The sequence below is a fragment of the Panthera tigris genome, chromosome A1 (assembly GCF_018350195.1).
Source record: "Panthera tigris isolate Pti1 chromosome A1, P.tigris_Pti1_mat1.1, whole genome shotgun sequence".
NCBI lineage: Eukaryota > Metazoa > Chordata > Mammalia > Carnivora > Felidae > Panthera > Panthera tigris.
The window spans coordinates 21,446,099-21,465,667 of NC_056660.1; the positions used below are offsets into that span (position 1 = coordinate 21,446,099).

Sequence of the window (19,569 nt, forward strand, 5' to 3'; positions counted from 1 at the left end):
AATTTCATTATAAAATTACAGACCTGTAAAATGTAACCATTTCTATAAGGGCTCACCTGTAGCAAATAAAATCAATAGAGAATTTTTTTTTTTAAGTCAGTTTTCAGTCTGTTGTGTTTTAAACATAGTCTGTTTTTCTCTGGCTGTTTTCAGGATTTCTTTGTTTTTCTTTTTCTTTCTTTTTTTTTTTTTTTCTGTTTTGAGGATTTCTTTACTTTCTGTTTTTTCCTTTTGTGTCCTGCATTTCTACTGTGATTTCTTTTTATTTTTCTGCTTACAGTTTGTTTGGCTTCTTAAATGCGTGGTTCGGTGTTTTTCATCAATTCTGGAAGGTTCTCAACCAGTATCGCTTCAGATACTGCTTCTGCACAATGCCTCTTATCTTTGTGGAACCCAAATAAACGTTGTTTTGTAACTTCTTACTATATTCTCTATGTTGCTTACCCTTTTCTTCTGTAATTATAAAATTTGTGCTTCTTACATTTCATAATTGATCATTTTTTTTGGCTTGCCTTCCAGCTCACTGTATCTGTGTTAAACTGTATCAGATCTACTCTAAAACCCATTTGTTGATACCTTAATTTTGGTTATCATACTGTATTTCAACAATTATTATTCATATCTCAAACTTCTGTATTTTTTTTTCAAATCTCATTTCTGATCATTTCTTGCTTGCTGATAATTTTCATTGCATTTTTCCTTTCCTTGAATATTTGTTGAAGTTATTTTATATTTCATACATTAATTCTAGTATTCTAATTCCAAGGAAGGTGGGCCTTTGTTTTTAACTGTGGTCATTGACTCTAGTTCTGACTCTCTTTAAAGTTATTTATTTCCTTATATATTTGATGGCGTTTACTTAATCCTGAGAACCTGATGGAACTGCTTTTCGACAGAGAAGGTTTGCATCTGTTGATAAACAGTTCATTTTGGCCATCTTGAGCATTCTGGCTAAATAAGTTTAGTTTTCTAACCCCGGATCAGAGTCTGCACTTAGTTTCAGTTCCTAGTGTGAAATAGATTATTAGCCTCGTACTTTGCCTTTCACACATTTACCTTTGATGACTTGACTTCCCCCATAGGTTTAACTTCACTGGCTCCTCTATCCCCTTATTACTTACATGAGTCTAACAATGCATTAAAAAAGTATTTTTTTCTGCTATAGCTGGAGTCCAGTTTAATGAAACAGATGACCTCTCAAAAGCACGGGGTGTTCCAGAAGTGACATATTTTTTTTTAAGTTTATTTATTGTGAGAAAAACAGTGCGAGTGGGGGAGGGGCAGGGAGAGGGGGAGGCACACAATTCCAAGCTGGCTCCACAGTGTCCCTGTGGAGCCCAACCTGGGGCTCAAACTCACAAAACGGTGAGATCATGACCTGAGCTGAAACCAAGAGTTGGACGCTTAACCAACTGAGCCACCCAGGCACCCTGACGTATTTTGTTAACTAAGAAAGATGTATGCTATTTAAAATAAATACAGTTACCACATTTCTCTCATTTCCCCCCCCCCCCCCCCCCCCCCCCGTCTCACACACACCTGACCCTAACAGTAACTCCTTTAAAAGTATCAGAGTATCCAGTCAGTGTTTAAATTTCCAATTATCTCAAATGTTACATATTTTTGAACAGTTTGGATTAGCATCCAGATAAAGGTCTGTAACCTTACTGTGATTAAGTTTGAAGTCTTTTTAATTTCACTATCTTTTTTTTTTTTTTTTTTTTTTGCCTCTTACGGTGTCATTTAACATGTTTATCTGTCCTCTGTATTTCCTATAAATTAATAGTTGAATCTGAAGGCTTTATCAGGGTCAGGTTATTTTAGGCAGAGGGGACAAGAGTACATCCTATGTGATGGTTTTCTCTTCCATCAGGACTGCGCTTAGTGTGTGATGTCTCTCTCTGTAATGCTGACAGCCACTGAGGAACATTCCCTAAATTTATTATTTACTAGGAGTTGTAAGTGGTGATACTCTAATTCTGTCCTTTCTTCTTCATTAGTTGGAATAATATTTTCAACAGAAGCTTCCCCTCACTTAGGTTACCCCCATGATAAAATTTGTTTAGGTAAAGGCAAAACGAGTGCTTGATTCTTTCCATTTATCAGTTTTCAGAACAATGAGGTGGTTCATTAGCACCTTCCAGTGATGACCAATTAGTTTTTCTTTCATATTCTGAAGTCATGAATTGAATCATGTGTATGTTTCTGTTCATTATAATTATTATTTTTATTAGTACTTTCATTGGCCATCTTTGACCCATTGGAGCCCCTTCAAGGTGACTCCTGAGTGTTTTTGACAGATTTAGGAATTTTAAGTGGACACACTGAGGAATGTTTTTAAAAAGATTTTTCTGCATATATTGGTATTTCCAACTCAAGTAGGTAGGGTTTTACTAAGCCTCATCTATCATGTAACTTTGACTCCTTTGTCCCAGGTTGAAATTCCTTTGATACCTGGGATGGTAGAATTAGAATATCACATTATTACTCATTTCCTTTATTCCAGATACATACACAACAGGGTAAGAATAATCTCAAGACGATAACCAGTAGTAGAATTGCTGAAAAAAGTGTAGAGTTTTCTTTGTGCTTACCTCGTCTTTAGGGTTTACTGCGCATATACAAATTACTGTCTTGAAAAGTTATGTGGGATAGTGTAACTGTGTCGCCGTGTGGATACATATTTAGGTTCATTAATTTTTTTAATCTTTTATTTTTAGGAATTGCTTTTCTTTTGAAGTTTAATTTTCTCATACATGTGTGTGATTCATTTTCATATGCTTGTGAAGACAAAGGGGAGCCTCGTTTCCTTGAGCTCTTTACCCTATTTCCTCCCTATTCCCATTTGTTTTTGTGTAAAATACTTATATGTGATCTGTTTTATTTACAATTTTTTAGTTTACTTTTTGGAATTTTGGAAAGTTTGTATATTTGTTACAGTGGTTAGCATCATTTAGCTCCCCCCCCCTTTTAAGTTACAGTTATCTGTTGATTCCCTATTATGTGCATTATTGACATTGGTTGTGACCTCTTTCCCTTTTCCTCAGCATCTGATGTCAAGTGTGTCCTTTTTAAAAAAGTTTTTAAAAATTGGCCATTATTTTGAGATAGTTGTAGCTTCACATGCAATTGTAGAACATAATACAGAGAAATACCTATGTACCCTGTACCCAGTTTCCCCCAGTGATAACATCTTGTAACATTATAGTAAAATGTTGATATTTATACAGTGAAAATATAAAACATTTCTATCACAAGGCTCTCTCTTGTTGCCAATTAGTAGCCATTCTCCCTCCTTCCCATCCCTGCCCCCCACCCTTAATCCCTGGCAACCACTAATCTCCTTTTCTGTAATTTTGTTACTTCAAGAATGTTATATAAATGGAATCATATGGTATGTAACCTTTTGGATTAGCTTTTTTTTTTCTCTTAGCATAATTCCCTGGAGATTCGTTCAAGTTGTTTGTCTCAATAGTTCATTTCTTTTTACCGTTTGGTAATACTACATGATATGTAGTGTGGTTAAACTATATAACCAAAACTCCATATAAACTATATGAAGGATACCTGGGGTGTTTCCAGGTTTGGGTTTTTTATGAATAAGACTGTTGTAAATATTTATTTACAGATTTTTTTGTGAACATAAGTTTTCATTTCTCTGGGAGAAATATCTAGAAGTGCAGTTGCTGTGTACTGTGGTATTTTCATGTTTAGTTTTTTAAGAAACTGTTTTCCTAATAGCTGTACCATTTTACGATTCCACTAGCAATGTATGAGTTTTTCCACATACTCACTAACATTTGGTGTTGTCACAGTTGTTTATTTTAGCTGTTCTGATAGATGTATAGTAATATCTCATTGTGGTTTTAATTTGCATTCCCCTAATGGCAAATGACATTGAACATCTTTTCTTGTGCTTCTTGGCCATCTGTATATCCTCTTTGATAAAATGTCTCTTCATTTCTTTTGCCCATTTTCTAATTTAATTGATTGTCTAATTAGCTTTGAGAATTCTCTATATATTCTAGATATTAGCTCTTTATTAGATATGTTGTTTGCAAATTTTTTTTCCCAGTCTATAGCTTTTTATCCCCTTCACATGGGGGCTTTCTCAGAGCAACATTTTTTTAATTTTGATGAGGTCCAGTTTACCAGTTATTTCTTTATGCATCATGCTTTTAAGGTCAAGTTTAAGAACTCTTTGCCTTGCTCTAGATCCCAGAGATTTTTTTCTAACAGCTTTATAGTTTTGCACTTAAATGTGATCTCATTTTATATTAATTTTTGTGTAGTATATGTGACTTAAGTTGAGATTAATACATTTTGTCTAGCAGTGTCTACCTGTTCCAGCACCATTTGTTGAAAAGTCTATCTTTCCTTTACTGAATTACTTTTACCCTTTGTCAAAAATCAGTTTGAGCATATTTGTATAGGTCTATTTTGTTTTTGTTTTTAATCCTGTTCCATTGATCCACCAGTATCACACAGTGTTTACTATAGCTGTGTAATCTTGAAATTGGATAGACTGGTCCCTTCCACTTTCTTCTTTTTAAAAATTGTTTCGAGTGCCTGGGTGGTTCAGTTGGATGAGCATCCGACTTCAGCTCACGTTATGGTCTCATGGTTGACAAGTTCGAGCCCCGTGTCAGGCTGTGTGCTGACAGCTTAGAGCCTGGAGCCTGCTTTGGATTCTGTATCTCTCTCTCTCTCTCTCCCCCTGCCCCTCCCCCACTCATGCTCTGTCTCTCTTGGTCTCAAAAATAAAATAAACACTAAAAAAAATTTAAAAATTGTTTTAGCTCTTCATATTACTTTGCCTTTCTATATAAATTTTAGAACACTGTTTTCTGTATCTACAAAGAATGTTGCTGAGATTTTGAGCGGAATTGGGTTAAATCTGTATGTTATTGTGGGGAGAATTGACGTGTTTACCAAGTTGAGTCTACTAATCCATGAATACAATATGTATCTCTATTGTTTTAGATCTTTGAATTCCTTCATCAGTGTTGTGTAGCTTTCCACATGTATGTCCTATACATGTATCGTTAGGTTTATACTTAAGTATTTTTTGAGAGATTATAAAGGATACTGGGTGTATTTTTAATTTTGGTGCCCATGTGTTCATTCCTAGTATATAGACATACAATTGATTTTTGTGTTTTTATGTTGTATTCTGTGACCTTATTGAACTGATTTATTAGACCTACCTTATAAATCGCTAGATTTTTTTGGTCTAATGCCCAGAGGCATTTTTCCTTCCTTCCTTCCTTCCTTTCTTTCTTTCTTTCTTTCTTTCTTTCTTTCTTTCTTTCTTTCTTTTTCCTTTTTGGAAATCCATTTGTTTTTGTAATATATCTTAGTATTGGTTTTTCTCAGTTGATTTCCCAGGCATTGGTGTACTCTTTCAATATTTAATTTCAAGACTTCTAGTTGCAGGACTTTTTTCTCTTTATAGTTTTTTTTTTTTTTTTAATGTTTGTTTTTGAGACAGAGAGAGCATGAGCAGGAGACAGGCAGAGAGAGAGGGAGACACAGAATTCGAAGTAAGCTCTGAGCTGTCAGCACAGAGCCCGACACGGGGCTCGAATCCACGGACCCTGAGATTATGACCTGAGCTGAAGTCGGATGCTTAACTGACTGAGCCATCCAGGCGTCCCTTTAATTATAGTTTTTAATATTTGCTGTATTTCATTGCTTTGGTCTTCTTCTTTGAAGACTCCTTATGTGTATTTAGGATCTTTGCTTAACTTTATTGTCACTTTCATTCTAATAATTTTCCCCTTCATTTCTGGTGTTTTTTTTTTTAAAGATTTTATTTTTAAGCAATCTCTACACCCGATGTGGGGATCGAAATTTCAACCTCAAGATCAAGCGTCATATGCTCTACCAACTGAGCCAGCCACACACCCCTCACCTTCATTTCTTTTTGATTTAAAATTTTATTTGCACATTCTTTATCTCTTAAGCATTATCTATTGTGTATTGAATCTCATGATTATTCTTGGTTAGGTTTCCTTTCTGAAATAATTTATTTCTTTTATTTCAAATTGTTTCCTGATTTCTAAGTTTTTCTAATTCTGATATAAAATGTTATTTCACATTATCTTGGATATAATTTTTATGTTTTATAGGTATGGCTTTTTGGTAGCAAGCTTCTAGTGTCAACATTCTGCTCCTTATTTTCCCATTTCTTACGACATGGGATTTGACCCCAATCCTTTTCTGTTGTTCATTTTATAATAGGCTTTCCTGAACTTTTTGGAGCAAGAGGTTGGTCAGGATAGTTTGTCTCCTTTACCGCCCTATCTATACCCCTTCCTCTGTTGATTTTTATGAAATGATAAGAAGTATTTGGCTTCCTGTGTTCTGAGATCTGACTGTTTCATTAACCCACTTATATCTGGACCCTCCTTTTCTTTGCTTCATTGTGCCTGTGCTGCTCACTTGGTATTCTGCTCCCAGAAATTCTTTTCAGTTTAGGGCTTCGCCCAAGAAGGGGGATTTCAGTCCTTAGTTTTTGAATCTAGAGCCTTACTTTTCCTACTTTATAGTATTGGTATATACAAAAGATCTTTTCCACTTGTAGCTGTTCTCAAATTGCCTTTCTAGACTCTAGTGATTTGTGATTTGGGGTTTTTCTGGCTTCAAGTCCTTCATTTACCCTATTATATTACTTCTATCCTTCTGTTTCCTTCTATTTATATGCTGATACCATGTGAGTCCTATAGTTGGTGATTTAACCAGATCCTGCTTGTATTTGAGAATTCAAGGGGATACCCTGTCACCCAATTTTGTAGATTTTGTCCTTGGGATTTTGGTTTGGCTGTCCCGGTAACATTTTTCCCTTTTTTGTGTGAGGTGGGAGATGGCAGGTGATTAAAAACTTCACTGAGAAGTTTTATTCAAGAGAAGGACAACACAAGTACACTAGCTGTTGTGGTGAACCAGGTGAGATGATAGTGGCTTAGTCTAGGATAATGGCAGTGGAGCTAGAAGGTTTGAATCCTATTTTGGTGACTTGTTGGATAACAAAGAGTGAGGGACTGCGAAGACATGGATGATCTCCCAAGATAGGGGTTCTTACAACTGTTTGGATGATGGTACTTTTTCCTAATATTGGGAATATTCATGGAAGAGTAATTTTTTAGGGGGAAGGTATTTTTTTGAGAGGTGAGGAGTAAAGGGACAAGAGGGACCAGCTATTATGATATTTGTAAGCATCCTGGATGTGAGGCCTTGCAACAATCTATCCTCTACCCCCAAACACACATACAGACATATTTAATTTCTTCAGGGAGCTTTTTCCTGATTCTCTGATATGTCTCCTTCTGATATAGAACTTTATTTACTTTCCTATCTTAACATTTAACACATTTGTATTACTGCTTATTAATCCTATGTTTTTTACTAGATCAACTGTTCACAAACTTTTTCTTTTTTTTTATTTTTTTTTTATTTTTTATTTTTTTTATTTTATTTTTTATTTATTTATTAATTTTTTTATTTTTTAATGTATGAAATTTACTGTCAAATTGGTTTCCATACAACACCTAGTGCTCATCCCAAAAGGTGCCCTCCTCAATACCCATCACCCACCCTGCCCTCCCTCCCACCCCCCATCAACCCTCAGTTTGTTCTCAGTTTTTAACAGTCTCTTATGCTTTGGCTCTCTCCCACTCTAACCTCTTTTTTTTTTTTTTTTCCTTCCCCTCCCCCATGGATTTCTGTTACGACAAACTTTTTCTTAAAAGGACAGACAGATGGTAAATATTGAAGGTTTTGGGAGCCAAGAGACAAAAAAAAAAAAGGATATTACGGGGCACCTGGGTGGCTCAGTTGGTCAAACATCTGACTTTGGCTCAGGTCATGATCTCAGGGTCCGTGGGCTCGAGCCCCGTGTTGGGGTCTGTGCTGACAGCTCAGAGCCTGGAATCTGCTTTGGATTCTGTGTCTCCCTCTCTCTGCCCCTGCTCATACTCTGTCTCTCGTTCTCTCTCAAAAGTAAATAAACATTACAAAAAATTTAAAAATAAAAAAATAAGGATATTATGTGGATACTTAGTATCATTTATGATATAACCACTTAAAAGTATAAAAACATTCCTGTTGGGCCCTACAAAAAAACAGACAGCAATCAGATTTGGGCCATAGGCTCTAGTTTGCTGACCACTGTACTAGACTGTAAATTCTGTACTTGTCCTGGTTGCAGGCATATTGCCTGGTGCATTTTAGATGAATTCAGTAAATTTTTGTTGAGTGAGTGAATATTACTCTTACAGATTGGAGCTCAGGCAAGAGGGTTGAGCTAAAGATAGATATTTTGAGAGTGGTCATCAAACAGAAATTGAAGACATGAGAGTAGATGCCATCAGCTTCAGAAGAATGAAAGAAAGAGGCCCAAAGTGGAGCCTCTTCTGTAATTCAGAGAACAGAACAAGTCATGACTAACTCAATGGTACTTTCATCGTGTACATAGTAGTCAGTACCTGTGGCTAACTGACCTAAGCCATTTGGCTATTTTACATACATATGGTTCTTTTGGATGAGTAGGAGGCATTTAACTATTAGAGATAGGTGAGATAATGTATGTATTTTCCTTAGAAATTTTACTACCAGTGTGTTACATTATAATAAAACAAGCTTTAGAATTCTGCCACTTACACAAACACATATTAGCAAGCAGTTACCACCTTGCAGTAAAACTTCCATCTTTAAGCATACACCATAAAGAACTGATTAGGGTTAGGTGACAAAATCCTCCTAGAAGGTGTGGGATATAGGATCAAAGGGATTCAAAAACCTCTCTGAAGACAGACTGCAGGGCTTTCCAGATTCTTAAACTGCAAACAAGTAAGAATCAAGGCACCTACACAACATTCCTAACCAGTCTGTATATCTTGAACAATTCCATTTTGGCAATAAAATGCTATTTCCAATATCTCTTTTATACTAATTAACAAACCACTCCCTAAATTCAGATGTTGGTATTCGAAGCACTTATTAACTGGGAGCTAACTTCTGATATGGGTGCTTTAAATGCTAGCTAACCCACTGTGAAGTGTGGATTCTTAATTTAGGGAACTTCAGAAGTTGACTCACTACTCCTATGGATCCTGAAGTATTTTGATGTGAATTACAATATAGCATTAACTTGATCGTATTTTTTAAGGGATATGTTGCCTGGATCTTTTTTGTTGTATTCCTATCATAACAGTTCATAAACAAGTGTAGTTGTTATTGCAATTAAAATATTTTTTTCTAATAAAATAAGATAAAAACAGGGAGGCAAACCATAGACATTCTTAATTATAGACAACAAACCAAGGGTTGCTGGAGAGGAGGTAGGTAGGGGGAAGTAGGCTAATTGGGTGATGGGCATTAAGGCGGGCACTTGTGATAAGCACTAAATTCTACTCCTGAAACCAATTAAAAAAAAAAAAAAGATATTTTTTTCTTCTCAGTTCCAGTAACAGTTGAATTAGATATTCATGTGGGCAAATAAATTTTAACAGCAGTATAGTTCTAATCTTCAGTGAATCAAGACAATTTAGAGTTATCAAATTAATATTAGTATTTGAAGATTGCTCAACATTTATTACCATTCTTTATGATGAATATATGAAGCAGTCTGTGTATTAAGCAGTCTCTGTATTAATAGTATTAAAGTCAAAACACAGAAACATAGTATAGAATTAGATTCAAGGCTGTCTTTCTACTGTTGAACCCTAATAGTGATAATAATTTTATCAGTGCATCATTTCATTACATTAAATGAATGCTACTAATTTGAATTTTGTTTGGCAGTTTTGTTTACATTTAATATATATCTATATTTAAGCATAAGTTTAGATTAATATTTCGGTATATTTAGCAAACTTTATAATTTGATTTTCATGGGGTTTCTCCCCAAAGGAGAATTTATCACTGCAATTTAAGAAAACTTGACAGTGATACCATACAAAAGAATTATCAAATAAAATAGTAGTATACTGAGTCTGGCAATATATTAAAATAATAATATACCATGACCATGTAACCTTTATGTAGCCTTTATTCCAAAACTGTAAGGATTTTACATACTTACATATGTAATAAAATAATTCATTGTATCAGCGTATCAAGGGAGAGAGGGGATATCTAATCATTTCAGTCATTCCTGATAAGACATGGCTGATGGAGCCTCTCAGTAAACTTCGAAGGATACTTCTTTGGGGGCACCTGGGTGGCTCAATCCGTTCCGATTCTTGATTTCGTCTCAGGTCATGACCTCATGGTTCTGAGATTGAGCCCCATGTCAGCATGGAGCCTGCTTGGGATTCTCTCTCCCTTTTTCTCTGCCCTTCTCCTGTCTGTGTGCTCTCTCTCTCAAAACAAATAAACATTAAAAAAAAAAAAAGGATACTTGTTTGCCTTTTGATACAAAATATCTATCCCAAATTTATTTTCCTTTTCATGTGGTTTTAAGGCCATGACAATGAGTTCTTTACTTTTTTAAAACATGAATCATTTGAGATAGATTTCATTGGTTGTAAACAACAAAAACCAACTCTGGCTGATTTAAGGAAAAACAGTTTTTTGGAAACATATGGGTAGTTCATAGAATGAGTAGCAACACCTGAGAACTGGGAATAGAACCTACTCTTTTTTTTTTCCTTTCCACTTTGCTCAGGGTTCAGAGTTATGAGGGAGAGAGTTCTGCTGGCATGGTTTTGGTCTCATGCCCTATTCAAAACGAGGACAGAGTGAGATACTTTAATAGGCAGTTCCATCAGGGCAGTCTACAGCAGAGGATATATAATTCCACAGAGAAACCTGGGTGCAGTTAGGAAAGGGGAATGGATTCTAGGCAGCCAAGCCCCACCTCATGTTCCCCCCCAAATTAACCAACAGATATCCAGTAAAATAGACAGGAGTTTTGGCTTTTTAACCTCCTATAGTTCATTCAGAGTCTAAAACTGACCAATCCTTAACCCTTAAAGAGCAATTACTTCTAAAAATTTTTTAAATATTAAATGCCTAAGACCTTAACGTATCTACTAGCAGTGTCAATATTTAGGTACTTATATATTCTTTATTTTTCTTTTTAGACAATGCGAAGACACCGAAATGAAGTGACGGTTGAACTGCGAAAGGTAAGAAAGTAAAGTAACAGAAACAGAAAGTAAATAGGAGATTTTTCTGATTTTTTAAATTCTGTATGACTTGAATAATGAAAATACTGTGCAAATTAGTGATCAACCCTAAACCATACAGCATATACATCATTAAATAGTTTATAATGGTATATATTGAAAGCTTTCATTTATTGAGGTGCTATGTACTGTGTGAAGTACTTTAATACCAACATTGAAATTGTCACATCTGATGAAATTAGACACTCTTGTGGGTTTTTCCTTAATACCCTCTTTTTTTTAGGCTATGTGCCAGACAGGATTCCTCCACCTTCTTTGTATAAAAGTTAAACACACTTGTTCAAGATTCTTTAGAAAAATAAAAGTAGAATAACCTTATATCTTACCAATTAAATGCAACTGCTGTTAAACTATATTGTATTTTCATCTATTTTTTTTGGAGGACTTTAGAGTTACCTTTATGATACTGTGTTTTCATGCAAGCACATTTTATTTGAAGCAAATATTTCAGTTGCCAATCAAGAAAATACACATAATTGGGCGCCTAGGTAGGTTAGTTGGTTAAGCATCTAACTCTTGGTTTTGGCTCAGGATCATGAGTATGAGCCCCGCATTGGATACTGTGCTGACAATGAGGAGCCTGCTTGGGATTCCCTCTCTCTCTCTCTCTCTCTCTCTCTCTCTCTCTCTCTCTCTCTCTCTGCCCCTCCCCCACTTGTGCCATCTCTGTCTCGAAATAAATAAATAAAATAAAAACGTAAAAAAATATATACATAACTAGTTCTCTATATTATGTGTACATTTAAAAAAAATATATTTTGGAACTTATATTCAAATCTTTGTGTTTGTTTTAGGTTAGATCCTTTTCTTCACTCCTGAAATTCCTAAATTAAAATTATCATCTTAAAATTTTTCAGTTTTAAAGAGAAGGAAGGTCTTGATTCTGAGAGTAACACTCTCCCAGTCACTAAAACTAAATAGACCCCGAGGCGCCTGGGTGGCTCAGTCGGTTAAGCCTCCGACTTCGGCTCAGGTCACGATCTCGCGGTCTGCGAGTTCGAGCCCCGCGTTGGGCTCTGGGCTGATGGCTCAGAGCCTGGAGCTTGCTTCTGATTCTGGGTCTCCCTCTCTCTCTCTGCCCCTCCCCCGTTCATGCTCTGTCTCTCTCTGTCTCAAAAATAAATAAAACGTTAAAAAAAAAAATTAAAAAAAAAAAAACTAAATAGACCTGTGCATTTATGTACTTAATATGTATTTATTTAATACCCATTTTGGGTCATGAATTTTTACCCAGCATCAATGTTTTATGCTCATAAATAGTATATAGTTACTGAAATTCATTCTCCTGCAACCCCTCCCCCCCAATCTTTATTACAATTGAAAAATGCTTGCTAAATCCAGTGTTCTTTCAACTCCTTAACCTCTTCAAAGATACTTACCAATTAACAACAGTGATTTGGCGATCATATTTTCAAGTTTTTTCACATCCTTGGTTCATTTGGACCAGAGAAGTCAACTAGCTAAATAAAGAGTGAGGTAGGCTCCTTGCCAGTCTTAACACTTTGTACCTAGCTCCTTTTTTTTTTCTTTTAAACTTTTTATTAGCATATAACATACATAGAAAAAAGTCAGGGGCACCCGGGTGGCTCAGTTGGTTGAGCGTCCGACTTCGGCTCAGGTCATGATCTCACAGTTCGTGAGTTTGAGCCCCGCATCGGGCTCTGTGCTGACAGCTCACGGCCTGGAGACTGCTTCAGATTCTGTGTCTCCCTCTCTCTCTGCCCCATCCCCACTCATACTCTGTCTCTCTCTGTCTTAAAAATAAATAAAACATTAAAAAAAATTTTTTTTTAATAAAAAAAAAGTCAACACATCTTAAGCTTGATGAGTTTTCACAAAGTGAACTGTTATACAGTTATCTGTATAATAAGCTTCTAGATCAAGAAAGAACATTACTTGTATTCCAGGGCTCCTTCCCAGTTACTCCTTTCCCCAAAGGTAACCATTATCCTGATATTTAATATTATAGATTATTTTGCATAGTTTGAGCTTTATGTAAATAGAACAGTAAGTGTCCTTTTGTGTCTGGTTTTTCATTCATCATGTGAAGATCATTCTTCTTAATAGAGACAGTAGGAATGGTAGGAATAAAACATCTGTTAACATTATACCAGCTATCCCCAGATGTGGCCTTTACTTTCCCTTCAATTTTCATGCTTGGAATACAACTCAAAACTTTTATATTTGTCCTGGTATTATTCAGAATCCTCCTCTCGTTTTAAGCTTTTTAGCCCTTCAAATATGCTTATTAATTTAAGCTATTCACTTTTCTTAATATTTGGTTGTTTGTTCCTTCTTCTATAGTTGTACTGTCTTCTGTATTTAATTTATAGAATTAAAATTTCTTGCTTGTCACAGTACATCTTTTAATATCCACTTTGTTTGCCTTAGAGTCCTGTTATTCTTTTTATTCCTAAATAACATTATTCCTTTCCGGTTACTAGAATTAGTTCCTAGAAATTCTTATAGAAGGACCAAAAATGAAATTAACTAAGGAAATCTCAAGAAATTTCCTTACTTCACATTTCAGAATTCCCTGAGTAAGCCCCAGAATATGAACAGTTCCTGAAACAAAGCCTAAACTTCAAACAAAGCTTAATTGATTTTGATACCATTCTGTAGAGGTATGGAGAGCCTTTCAAGAGAAGATTCCTTTATTCTTTATGGTCAGAGTGTCTGTCTACTTCTAGCCTTGCTATCTCTATACCTCCATTAAGGAGAAGATCACAGCATTGTCGTTAATGACATTGAGATTCTTGTTAATACAAGAAAGCTAGTTTCCAGAGTTTCATAGATGAGCTCTATTTTTATTAGATTGTAATCATCTTAAGTGAAGGTAATAACCACAGTCCCCCACTGCTAGTACTCCCAAATCTCTCTCCCAGCCCATCCCTAAATGCCTAGTCAAATTCTGGACCAATAGTTTGTACTCATTGAATGCTAATTTTCAAGAATGAAATTGGTTATGATATCTTAAAATTTTCTGTGTATTTAAATAATTTATTGAATTTTCAAGAAAAAATACGATAGCTACAGAGCAGTGCTACTCAAAAGTCCTAATCTGTGACAAGTTAGGGAGCTTATGTCAAAATACTAAACAAGGGACTGACTGCTTCCTTTTCCAAAAAAATCTTTCTGCCTAAATAAATAAATAAATAATGTAAATAAACAATGTGTATAGTTTGACAATCGATTTCTGACAAAATCTCTGTATTTTGGGGCAGACCTGTAACATAGAGTTTGAGAAAATCTTAGCCAGTCCAAGGACTGTACTTTGTTTTTTTATGTTTATTTATTCTTGAGACAGAGACAGAGTGTGAACAGGGGAGGGGCAGAGAGAGAGGGAGACACAGAATCTGAAACAGGCTCCAGGCTCTGAGCTATCAGCACAGAGCCCGACGCAGGGCTCGAACCCACGAACTGTGAGATCATGACCTGGGCTGAAGTCGGATGCTTAACCGACTGAGCCACCCAGGCGCCCCTAAGGACTGTACTTTGAATAACACTGATACTGCTCTGTCAGCTTAAAGATGAATTCCAGTTATTAATATGTACTGTTCTGCTGGCCTCAAATTTTTTTTGTCTGAACTTTTTTGCCTTTACCTCCTTGATATTTTACTTTCCTATTTAATTAGGTATTTATGCATCAACACTTACACAGAGGTCTGTACTTCTGTTTTAGATCATGTTGTAAACAGAGTCACATAGGAATTAAATAACTTGCCTAAAATCACACAACTGATAAATGGGAAAGCTCTTAACCATTATGCTGTAATGCCTCTCAATATAAATGTTTGTTCAGTGAATAATGCCTCATGAGTTGAAAATCCATCCAAAGCCTATCAGTGGCATTTTTAACTTTGGCAAATTATATTAAACTTTATATAATCTTCTCTTGGTGATTTGTCAGATATCCCATAGGATTTTATTGTGATTAGATCTGGGGGTGGGCACGTTAAGTTCTTAACATAATGAAAACCACCACCAAAATGCCATACTTTGACTAATCAGATACAGTGCAATTGTTTTGTTTGACCTTGTAGTAAAATATCTTTTTAAAAAATACCCTAAGTTCCCTATATTAACAAGATAATAAAGAAAATTTATATTATGATATCAGTTGATACAGAAAAAGCATTTGACAAAATCCAACACTCATTCTTGATAAAACTTTTGACACATTGCAGATAGAACTTGCTTAACTTTTTTTTAATTTTATTTTTTATTTTTAAAAGAGAGCACAAGCTGGGGAAGGGCAGAGAGAGAGGGAGACACAGAATCTGAAGCAGGCTCCAGCCTTCAGGCTGTCGGCAAAGAGCCCAACGTAGAGTTCGAACTCGTGAACCATGAGATCATGACCTGAGCCAAAGTTGGATGCTTAACCGACTGAGCCACCCAGGTGCCCCTAGAACTTGACCAACTTGATAAAGAACATCTGCAAAAAAACCTACAGCTAACATCATACTTAATGGTGAAAAGACTGAATGGTTTCCCCCTAAGATCTGAGAACAAGGCAGGATGCCTATTCTTACTGCTCTTATTTAATACAGAATCTGCAAAAAAGCTCCTAGAATTAATAATTGAGTTCAGCAAAGTCACAGAAACAAGATTAACACATAAAAGTCTATCACTTATGTATGCTAACAATGAACATGCAGAAACCAAAATTAAAAGCACAATACCATTTATTGCCACTCTGAAGAAAATAAAATACTTTGTTATACATTAACAAAACATGTACAGGATATGTATGCTGAATATTATAAAATGCTGATGGAAGAAATCAAGTAAGACTTAAGTAAATGGAGAGATGTATACTGTGGTCATGAACTGGAAAATTCATCATAGTAAAGATGCCTATTCTCTGATCTGTTGGTTTAATAGAGTTTTTATCAAAATCCCACCAAAGTCTTTTTGTAGACACAGACCGGCTTATTCGGAAATGTATATGGAAAGGCACAGACTCTAGAAACCTAAAATAATCCTGACAAAGAATAACATAGGAGCAATTGCTCTACCCAATATTAAGGCTCTTGGACACATTTATCAATGGAACAGAAGGTAAAACCCAGAAACAAATACACTCAAGTTACTTTTGGCAGGTGCGAAACCAATTCAATGGAGGAAGAATATCGTTTTTAGCAAATGGTACTAGAACAGTTGGAAATTCATGAGCAAAAATAAATAAATAAATAAATAACCTCAACCTAATTGTCGTCACACCTATACAAAAACACAAAATGGATCCTAGATTTAAATGTAAAACATGAAACTATAAATGGAGGGAAAATTTCAGGATCCAGAGCCAGGCGAAGAGTTTTTATAGTTGACCACAAGGCATAATCCATAAAAAGAAAGTTGGAGCTTAACAAATTAAAAAATTTTATTCTGTGAAAACCCATGTGAAGAAGATGAAAATCAAAACTAGAGGCAAGAAGACAACCACACATCCAATACAGGACTAGTATCTAGCATATATAATGAACTCTTAAAGGTTAATATTAAAAAAATCAAAAAACAAAACAAAAAAGAATCTAATTAGAAAATGGGTAAAGATGGAAGAGATATTTCAGTGAAGGATATATACAGATGGTACTTACTATGATGAGGATTATTAATACATGATTAGCCATCAGAGAACTATGGATTAAAACCAACTAAGCAAGCATCTATCAGAATGACTAAAGTAAACAATAATGACAACATGAAAAGCTAGTGAAGATGCAGATAAATTGGTTAAATCCTATGTTGCTGATGAGAATGTGGAATGGTATAATCACTCTGGAAAACATGTAGCTACTATATAACCACCAGTTATACTCCTACTCATTTATTCCAGAGATATGAAAACTGGTATTCATACAAAACCTGTACATGAATGTTTGTAACAGCTTTATTTTGGAATAGCCATAACCTGGGACCAACCCAGATGTCTTTAAAGGGTAATTCGTTAAACTTTAGCATGTCTTTGCCATGAAATGCCATTCCGCAATTAAAAGGAACAAGCTGTTAATAGATGCAACAACTTATACAAATATTTAGGGAATTATGCTGGGCAAAAGAAAGCCCATCACAAAAAGGTTATATACTGTGTGATTCCGTTTATATAACATTTTTGAAGTGACAGAATTTTAGGAATGAAGGACAGATTAGTGGTTGCCAAGGGTTACAGGGAGAGGGAGGTTGTTTGCTTATAAAAAGGCAACAGGAGGGGTGCCTGGGTGGCTCAGTCGGTTAAGCATCCGACTTCGGCTCAGGTCATGCATGATTTCACGATCTGTGAGTTCGACCCCCCGTCAGGCTCTGTGCTGACAGCTCAGAGCCTGGAGCCTGCTTCCGATTCTGTGTCTCCCTCTCTCTCTGACCCTCCCCCGTTCATGCTGTCTCTCCCTGTCTCAAAAATAAAATAAACGTTAAAAAAAAAAAATTAAAAAAAAAAAAAGGCAACAGGAGGGCATCTTCTGTTTTTGGAACTGTTCAGTATTTTGACTAAAATCATGGATAGGTGATAAAATCATGTAGGTGATAAAACTGTATAGATTTAATACACTTAAAACATTCATACAGTGAATACAAGTAAGACAGGAAATCTGAGTAAGATCAAGGGATTATATCAGTGTCAATGTCTTGGTTGTGATATTATACTGTAGTTCTGCAAAATGTTAATTAAGAGAACCTGAGCTAGAGATTTCTGCATTATTTCTTACAACTGCATTCAAATTTACAATTATCTCAATCAAAACTTAATGAAATGCTGTTATTGGTTTTAATGCTGAATTAGTTTTTTTCTTTTTTCTTTTAATTCCAGTTAGTTAACATATAGTTAACTTTCAGGTGTATGTACACCTTTCTGTTGTAAAACTGTACAACTTTCAGGTGTACAGTATAGTGGTTCAACACTTCCATACAACTGAATGCTCATCACAAGTGCAGTCCTTAATCCCCATCACCTATTTAACCCCTCCACCTCTCCACCTCCCCTCTGGTACCCATCAGTTTGTTCTCTATAATTAAGAGTCTGTTTCTTGGTTTGTCTGTCTCCTTTTTTTCTTCTTGCTCATTTGTTTTATAAATGAAACCATATGAGGGAAATCATAATGGTATTTGTCTTTCTCTGAATTATTTCGCTTAGCATAATACTCTCTGGCTCCATCCATGTCATTGTAAATGGGAAGACTTCATTCTTTTTAGGCCTGAATAATATATACATATACTGTATCTTCTTTATCCATTCATCAATCAATGGACATTTGGGCTGTTTCCATATCTTGGCTATTGTAAATAACTCTGTGATAAACGGTGAGTTCCACATATCCCTTTGAATTAGTGTTTTTGTATTCTTTAGGTAAATACCCTCTAGCGTGATTGCTGGATTATAGGGTAGATCTATTTTTAGTTTCTTGAGGAAACTCCATACTGTTTTCCAGAGTGGCTATACCAGTTCTCATTCCCATTGACAGTGCACAAGGGTTCCTTTTTCTCCACCTCCTTACTAACACTTGTTCTTTTTGTGTTTTTTATTTTAGCCATTTCAACAGGGTGAGGTGATATCTCATTGAAGTTTTGATTTGCATTTCCCTGATGATAAATGATGACGAGCACCTTTTCGTGTGTCTGTTGACCATACTTTTGTCTTTGGAGAAATGTCTGTTTATGTCTTCTGCCCATTTTTAAAAAAAAATTTTTTTTAATGTTTATTTATTTTTGACAGGAGAGAGAGAGAGAGTGAGAGAGAGAGAGAGAGAGAGAGAGAGAGACAGAGCATGAGTGGGGAAGGGGCAGAGAGAAGGAGACCCAGAATTCGAAGTAGGCTCCAGGCTCTGAGCTGTCAGCACAGAGCCCGACACGGGGCCTGAACTCACAGAGTGCGAGATCGTGACCTGAGTCGAAGTTGGACGCTCAACCTACTGAGCCACCCAGGCGCCCCTGCCCATTTTTTAATTGGATTATTTATCTTGGGGGTATTGAGTTTTGTAAATTCTTTGTATATTTTGAATATGTCATTTACAAATATCTTCTCCCATTCTGTATGTAGGTTGCCTTTTAGTCTTGATTGTTTTCTTCACTATGTGGAAGTTTTTATTTTGATGTAGGCCCAATAGGTTTATTTTTGCTTTTGTTTCCCTTGCCTCAGGAGACATATTAGAAAAAAGCTTTTATAGCTGATGTCAAAGAGGTTATTGCCTGTGTACTCTTCTAGGATTCTTATGGTTTCAGTTCTCATATTTAGGCCTTTAACCCATTTTGCATTTATTTTTGTGTTTGGTGAAGAAAGTGATCCAGTTTCTTTTGCATGTTACTGTCCAAGTTTCCCAGCACCATTTGTTGAAGAGACTGTCCTTTTCCCATTGGATATTCTTTCCTGCCTTGTCAAAGA

The 19,569-nt window shown here is 35.6% G+C and overlaps 1 protein-coding gene across 1 annotated transcript in view; it reads left to right on the top strand.

The window, feature by feature from the left end:
* Nucleotides 1-19,569, top strand: part of KPNA3 (karyopherin subunit alpha 3) — a 105,364-nt gene that overhangs the window by 44,013 nt on the left and 41,782 nt on the right. Inside the window, 1 exon segment of the mRNA XM_042965365.1 lies at nt 11,088-11,132. Within this exon segment, the coding sequence (XP_042821299.1) occupies nt 11,088-11,132 (45 nt within the window).